Source organism: Protobothrops mucrosquamatus, unplaced genomic scaffold, assembly GCF_001527695.2.
Source record: "Protobothrops mucrosquamatus isolate PMUCROS unplaced genomic scaffold, P.Mucros_1.0 scaffold1699, whole genome shotgun sequence".
Lineage (NCBI taxonomy): Eukaryota > Metazoa > Chordata > Lepidosauria > Squamata > Viperidae > Protobothrops > Protobothrops mucrosquamatus.
The window spans coordinates 39,147-47,571 of record NW_015387851.1 but is presented as its reverse complement, the minus strand read 5'-3'; the positions used below and the strand labels follow the sequence as shown (position 1 = coordinate 47,571).

Here is an 8,425-nt window from a genome sequence, read left to right as displayed (position 1 = left end):
GTTGTTATACTAAAACCAAGAAAACCCAAATGGGAACAAGTGGAAGGGCCTGGTGGTTTGAGCCCAACTCTGCCCAAAAAACAATAAGGGTGGAAAATGCAAACTGCTGGAATGGATACACGTTTTCCAATAATGTTTGGAGGATGGGGTACTCCGTACTTTTTTTAATTTAGAAAAAAAAAACCACACATCACAGCTGATCACACAGTGCTTTCCAATATCCACTCAGAACTTGAGAAAGTTGCTTTGCCACTATCCACATTGGAACAGTCTGTCTGCATTAGCATCCCATTCATAGACAAGCTCCGCTTAGACCAAAATCCACCTGCATTTGAGGAGTTAATATAACAATGGTATTCCATTAATTCTCCATTCAGGGAGTACCTGCGTTTTGCCCGGGATGGGTCAGCTGGCAAAGTGAGGAACTTACTTGACTTGGCTTGTGCTCTTTTGTACTGGGAGCCCCCTTTGGCATAGTCTGGGGTTTGGCTAGCCAACTGCAGAGCAGTTGAGTTGTTGCGATTAGTGTTCTGGGATTCTAGGCTGGTAGCGGCGCCTTCGCTCGGCGGTGGAGGATCACTGCTGGGCTTTGGCATGGGCTTACGCTTCAGCTTTTGGGAAGTGGGAGGGCCAGGAGTCCACATGGGAGGCAAAGAGGAGGTAGCAGTGGAGGAGTCCTGGCTGCAGCAGGCTTCCGACGACTGTGCCACACTGTCGTTGCTGACTTTGCAGCACTGCAGGCTCTCCTCACGCCCCACGGCCTGCTTGGACCCAGACTGGGGCATGACGGCTCCACTGCACCCCTGGGCCTGAGCCCCGTTGGTCTGGGAGTAAACGTTGCTGACCTTGGTCACCTTGTGGTGCCCGCCGTTGTTACACACCTTATAGCGAATCATGAGGATGATGATGAAGACCAGGACAGAAGCCACGATAATCCCTCCGATTATGATGATCATGGTCCCACCCAGGAACTGGGACTGCATGAAATGGCAGCGCACGTAGTCCTGCTCTGTCGTGAACTGGGTGCACCCCACCACGCGAGTAGCTGTCAAGGAGGTGATGCCATCGTCATAGATTGCTAAGACACACAAGTCGTACATCGTCCCCGCAGCCAAGTTGTTGACCAGGAAGGTCTTGCTCATGGGAGGTATCATTCTACAAGATGATAGGATAAGACATAGATTAATACATTGGATAGAGAGGATATACCATGAAGTGGATCTCCAGATGCTCTGCCCATGCCTGCTTTCCCAGTGCCTCCTAGCTGTGATGGGAGATGCAGTCCCAATAAAACTGAGAACATAGGATGGAAAGGAACTTTTGTTTTTCCTTTTCCATTTGACACAATAAATCTAAATAAAGCAGAGTTTGACACTAGGTTAAATAAGGACAGGGAAAGTGAAAACTATTGCCAGAGCACTGGAAGATTCCCCATGTACTTCCTCCTCAAAAACATACTCTGTTGCCAGACATTATGTCTCTTGCCCCAGGTTATCAAACATAAATCTAGGGCTGTCAGTGTTTTAAATATGCACTAGCCCATGGCACAGTAGAAAATAGCATTTCAATATAGTCTATAGATGGGATGTTTTCTCAACTATTCAAAACAATCCGTTGATTAAAAATGCTGAAGCAATTCCAAATCATACTGAAAGCATCCATCTAATATAGGAATAAAGCAAATCCAGATGAAAGGATAGATATTATCCAAAGCTCAGGCTAGTGTGAAAGGCAGGAAGAGGCCAAAATAATTACACTTCTTGCTTTCATGTTTCCTTTAGAATATAGAAGTTCTTCCATTTATTAAATTTAAGTACGCAGCTCCCAAAGTTCCCCAAAGCATTCTTCAAACAGTTATGTTGAACTGTAAGTCTGCATAGAGGCTCATGCTATTTATTCTCCCCCCCTCCCTGCCTTTTTTTTTTTTTTGAAAATTTGGAAACAAGGCCCAGGGGTAACCTAAATGGGCTGGGAGCTGCTTGGCTACCACCATCGTTTCTCCTTTTGCTTCTCGTGAGCTCAGAAGCAAGTTTGATTAGACATTTAATTATTTATTTATTCATACATTCGTTCATTTGATATATCTAGCTGCCCTCCTCAGCACGGAACTCATAGTCCCTCAATCTCCATCCTAATCCATATGCACTGCTCTTCCTGGAGTGGAAGGAAAGTAAATGTGATCTCCACAACCACTTTCTAAGGCAAGGGTCTTCAAACTTGGCAACGTTAAGACTTGTGGACTTCAACTCCCAGAATTCTAGGAGTTGAAGTCCACAAGTCTTAAAGTTGCCAAGTTTGAAGACCCCTGTTCTAAGGGATGGGTTGGTAGCATATTTTTCCCCAGATGAACAAATAGATCTCTAGAGCTGGGGGGTAAGCAGCAAAATTAATTCCAAGGCTTTGTTCTGTGCTGGAATTATAGCACCTGAACTGTTACACTGTCTTTATCCCAGCTTATAGAATCAAATATCCTCCTTCTATCTGAGAGAGAGTAGTGCATGCACACAACAGGTGACCAAACTCCAGACCAAAGTGGCCCCAAGGACATTCTTAGAGTCATTAAAAAGCCAGGATCAGAGATTCAATTAAAACCTTATTTTATATAGCAGCTTTTCCATATCAATAGAAGAGAATATTTGTAAATCAGGATTGAACTGTGGGACCCTTAGTGCTCTCTGAGCTTAGTTGTTTTCTTGCAGACTTTTCATTACCCAGCTAGGTAACATCATCAGTGCACTGATGATATTAGCTAGTTGAGTAATGAAACATCTTTCCCATATACCACTCTTCTATTTCTTTCTTTTTATTTATATACTTTTAAAAGTATTAACAGTAACTATACTTTAATCTCAATCATCCTTGCACATATTTTGCTTAAATGATCAGAAAATGATATGCTTATTGCAGCCCCCTCACCACCATCATCTTGATTTGGTGTTTTTTAAGTGGGGGGAGGGGTTGCTCCTGATTCTTTTAATCTGCAGGACCAGCTCCCATCCAAAGATATGGCATTTTTTAAAAAAGATATTAAACGACAAACTATTCTTGTACTGTAACTGCTCCATTAATAGTTTTCAGAGCAAATCTCTGTTTAACAAATCAAAATTGTTGCCTGCATGCTCTTTTCCTCTCTGCCCCAAATGAGATTGAATAATTGGAGTTTTCCTGAGAGGCAAATACAGGCATCTTTTTTTGGAACTGTTTCTACTGTCATCCCAAACAGAGGGTATTAATGTCTTCTTAGCAGTCTAGCTAAGTTAACCGGATTACCTTGAAGGATTAAAGTTCAACAAGGATTTGTACAAAAATAAAACAAATTTAAATAAATAAGACTTCAAGGCTGAAAACTACACTGCCCTTTGCCCATAAAAGAGGACAATCACTCAGGCCTCACTCTGGACTGAAGCCAAGGTCTAATAGCTCTCATTTATTTATTAATTGGTTTATTTAAAAAAAAACAGATCCTGCTTTTCAGTTTGCTAAAATTCTCAGAGTTGCTTAGAACATTCACAAATAACCAGAGCATAAAAACAGTAATGAATCTAACAGCCCGAGGAAATAAAATTCTCTGTTTTAATAGACCATCATCAGCTGTTCTTAACATTTGGGCAGGAACATATGGAGGCATATTATCATCTAGGTCAGGGGTAGGGAACCTTGGCTCTTTTATAACTTGTGGACTTCAATACCCAGAATTCCTGAACCAGCCATACTGTCTCAGGAATTCTGGGAGTTGAAGTCTACAAATTATAAAAGAGCCAAGGTTCCCTACCCCTGATCTAGGTTATACTCCTAAGCCAGGGGTCTTCAAACTTGGCCCTTTTATGACTTATGGACTTCAACTCCCAGAATTCCTCAGCTAGGCACACTGGCTGAGGAATTCTGGGGCTTGAAGTCCACAAGTCATAAAAGGGCCACTGTTCCCCACCCCTGTTTTAAAGCATTGTTGTCCAACCTTTTGGCTTGCCTGGGACATATTGAGTGAAGAGGAAATGTCCTAGGATGCATGTAAAATATAGAATATAGTTAATGAATATAAATTATATAATAATGTTAAAAGTTTGCAACCTTGTGGAGCCGCATTACTAGCTGTCCAGGACCACAGATTGGACACAGCTGCTTTAAAAGGTTACAGAGAGGTGCTACTTTCATGCTCTCACATACGGATTACCTTTTCTGGATTACTTCCAAAGCATCACCCAACCCTAGTACCTGATCGGTCATTCTCTCCCCTGTGGCATATTTTTTTCCTTTTCTAAAGACAAGAATGCCAACTCTGACTGGGATAAGAGTTCATATCATATCCAAAGCAAATGTACCACCCATCATTCCTTTCCTTATATGATTCCAGTGAGCAATTCAGCAGTTAGAGATCAGTTACATAAACTATGGAGAAATATCTCAGGAAGCCAACAGCCATGCTTTCCAAACACAGGACTGACAATACCCCAAATCCTTCAAAAGATGATTATGCTAATTGTCAACAAATACAGTAGTGTAATTGTGGAGTGACAAACTAAAGAAGTAGACCCACAAACCATTCAACGTTATTCTGCAAACTTTAAAGAAAACAGAGTTCTTGGAATCAGATTATGCTTGTGAGCCATTCTGCTACCACACAAGCTAGGCAACCTCTTTGTGTTGTTTCTCCTTGCAGGAGGTTGTTACATTATCACTCTTTCCATCCCAACCTATATATTTAACCATCTGTCCAACAGGCAAAAGGAATACAGTTTCATTCCTCACTTTTCTGGAATTCAGCTGGGCCAGAATCCCCTACCTGTAAACAAGCGAATCATCATATGTTCCGTTATACTGAATTTGGAACATACGTATCCCGGGTATATTCCTTTGGAAATTAAATTTAAGCAGGGCAGTGGATGATGTGGCTTCTGCTATCACCACCTTCTTGTCCTGGCTAATTTTTGTTTCCCCGTTGCTACTGCTTGCATTTGAGCCAGATTTGGTCGAAGTTGATATATCCGAGGAGCCAGGATCTGGCTCATGGATGTGGTTTGTGCTGTTTACTATGTGAGGCAGTTTGATTATGTGAAGATCTACAGACTGGGTGTCTTCCCCCGCTGGGTTGGAAGCAATACAGGTGAAAGAGCCTGTATCCTTCATGGTCGTGATATGAATGTCAAGTGTTCCGTTGTCGTATACCAGAGACCGGGTTGCATTAGAAATCAGCTTGCCTTCTGGGGAAATCCAATGTATAGCAGGCTCGGGGTCACCACGGGCTTTACATCTCAGGATGGCTCTTTGGCCCTCTAGCACTCTGAGCTCATGCGTGTGCCTAGTAATGAGGGGGGGTTCACACAGGAACTCCTCCTCGGGGACCGACCAGAAATAGCGGCCAGACAGAACAGAAGGTGAAGCACATGTCTCTAGGTCATCCTCCCTGGAAAGGCGTCTCAGCCACAAAAGTTCACAATTGCAATGAAGAGGGTTCCCTCCAAAGCTCAGTGCAAATGTGGATGGGCTGATGATTCCTGAGGTGGCTAAAACCTGAGCTCGCTGGAAGAGAGGGTCAGGCGGCAGCTTATGCAGTTTGTTGGACGTGACGTCCAGCCGGGTCATCTTGTGGAGGTGGGAGAACGTCCCCTTGGGAATGTTGTTGATCATATTGTGGTCCAAACTGAGGGTGTGCAAGCTGATCATCTTCTCAACAGCATCCCAGGGGATGGTCTCCAGGTTGTTGTAGGACAAATCCAACTCCTCAAGAGCCAAGACGTCGTCAAAAGCAGTGGAAGAGATCATTGTCAGCTGGTTATTGTTCAATATCAAATGATGCAGATTGGAAAGCCCACTTAGCATGTCATGGGTGATTTTAGTCAATCGGTTACTGTTCAAGTGCAAAGCCCTCAGGTTGCGCAAGTCAGCAAATGCATGAGGGGTGATGAAACTAATTGTATTCCTAGACAGTGTCAGGTCGACCAGGCTGGTCATGTTGGCGAAATCTTTCCGCTTGATATTTGTAACAAAGTTGTCTGCCAGCCGCAACTCTACTGTCTTCCTATCAATGTCAGGAGGGACAAACAATAGCCCTTTCTTTGCACAAAGTGTAGCAAGATTGGGAGACCAGATCTGGCATACGCAGCGCTTGGGACAGGTCTCAGCCTTCAGCACTAAGCCAATGAAGAACAGATATAGAAGCAGTTTTTCCATTGTAGAACAGGGTCAGGATCCTGGAAAAAAAGAAAAGAGAATACACAGCATTACAGGAGAGCATGTCAAGCAAAAGGAAATCAGAGAGTCCAGGCAGTTCAAATGAATATAAATATTTATTGAAAGCTTATGCTCTCCACAAGAATCTGAACTACTAACAGTCAAAGCAAATTGATGGTAGATAAGAATCAATGGAAATCAAGGTAGGCTGGAGTTAAATCTCTTGTGGATGTGAAGGGATTTGAGACTGATGACCTATTTGACCCCTCCCTCAGGCTTAACCAAGTCATCTCCTACAGAGCGATTCTACAGGCAAAACAAGAACTCAGAAGCATATATGAAAGAAATCTTCACCAGGAGATTGCAGATTCTACTTCACCATATTCCTGCTCAGAAGAGAATTAAGTGGACAGAGTTATCGAAGAATTCAGTGCACCATTTCTAGCAACAAATTCATGGCTGCAAAATATGTCTTTTCGTAGGCCTATCAGGTATCCTCCATTAGGTGTCTGGGAATTCTGGGAGTTCCAATTCATTTGTGAAAAGCCAATAACTTGATTCCATGTTGACTTAATCCTCTTAGTAACTGAAGATTAACATTACAATCCATCATTAGAAGAAAATGCAACAAAGGACTCTTATAGCCTTATTTTGCATTTTTATTCAAATAGGTTTGCTAGGATTGGGCTGTTAAAGGTTATTTATTCATGGAAATCTGGGGCATTTCATTCAGCTTTGCCTGCAGCTTGTGATGCTGAATTCTTGCCCCAAATGGGCTCCCTTTTGCACACAATTGACCAAAACTGATGGTCTGGAGGATGCAGACATTTGTTTATTACATGATTTCTGGGAAATTCATCTCCAGGTATTTCATAGCAAAATATTGGAGTGTGTTGTAAAATCACAAGGTGATACCAAGCTGAATTTTAGAAACAAGTGGAAGGTGGAGTGGAGATTATCAAATCACAATCTAAGTCATTCAGCAATAGAATAACAGAGTTGGGTGAGACCTTGGAGGTCCTTCTAGTCCACCCCCCTGCTCAAGCAGGAAACCCTATACCACTTCAGACAAATGGTTGTCCAATTTCTTCTTAAAAACCTCCAGGGACAACAGAAGTCCTTGCCCTTTTTTAAAGGTCTCCATTAGGTAATTTCCCACTCCCAATCTCAGGTTTTATTGCTTTAGGTAACTGACTCAGTCAAATCCTGTTCCCTCATTAATTTCTGATGGAACTTAAGTTTCTCAGATCATCTACAGGTAGCAAAATATTTGGCCCTGAGGGACTATTCCAATGAGACTTACATATTTATTCAATGAGGGCACCACTTGGCTTATCTGAAAATTTAAGTTGAATAGATTCTCAAAACATGTGTGGTATACCACAGATATTCACATTTGTAATTAAATACCCCTAAAGTATATAGATGGGGCCTGGGGGTCTATGGGGACATGGTGGCCTAGCAGTTAAGACACTGGGCTTGTCAACTGGAAGACTGGCAATTTGAGACCCAAGTATCACCTGTCAGTTGAGCTCCCGTTCCTACCCCAGCTCCCGCCAACTAGCAGTTTGAAAACATGCAAATGCAAATAGATAAATAGGTACCACTTCGGTGGGAAGGTAACAGTGTTCTGTGCACCTTGGCATACAGTCATGCTAGCCACGTGACTATGGAAGCATCTTCGGACAATGCTGGCTTTCTCTGCTAGGAAACAGAGATACTGTAAGCACTACCTCCTAAAGTCAGACATGACTGGGCAGGGGAAACTTTTACCTTTATCTTTGAAAAATACAGGGTGCCTATGCTTTCACATCAATACACAACTGATCTGCCCTCTGGAAGTGCCCAACTTACTAGCAATTGTATCAGCAAAATCCTCATACTATTAAGAGCAGAAAAAAAATGGAGAAACATTTAAAAATAGAGATATTAGAATGGAGATTGGTTTGGGTCCAAGATAAGAACTACCGACTGAGGACAAAGATGTGGTAATGTGCAAGTTATTTATTCCACACATTGTCTAAGATGACACACATCTTTATCTAGATGGCACTGTTCAGCAACACTAACTGAAAAATATGTAAATGTCTGGTAAAACCGATACAACTTTTGTTGTGGAGTCTGAACATTGTCTGCCAAGAAGCAGCAATGGCTCGCTGTTCTTCTCTCCTCCTACACTTTGGCATCTTGCACATACTCAAAAAAAAATAATCATCAAGATTAGGGTCACCTGATATTTCAAATCACAGATTCAATG

The 8,425-nt window shown here is 42.4% G+C and overlaps 1 protein-coding gene across 1 annotated transcript; it reads right to left on the bottom strand.

Moving 5' to 3' along the window:
• Positions 1-200: 200 nt before the first annotated feature.
• LRFN5 (leucine rich repeat and fibronectin type III domain containing 5) lies at positions 201-6,168 on the bottom strand. Its single transcript, XM_015822848.1, has 2 exons — positions 4,781-6,168; positions 201-1,155 (listed from the first exon to the last, which is right to left on the bottom strand). Exons 1-2 carry the CDS (start codon positions 6,166-6,168, stop codon positions 201-203), a joined length of 2,343 nt encoding a protein of 780 aa, XP_015678334.1.
• Positions 6,169-8,425: the final 2,257 nt, after the last annotated feature.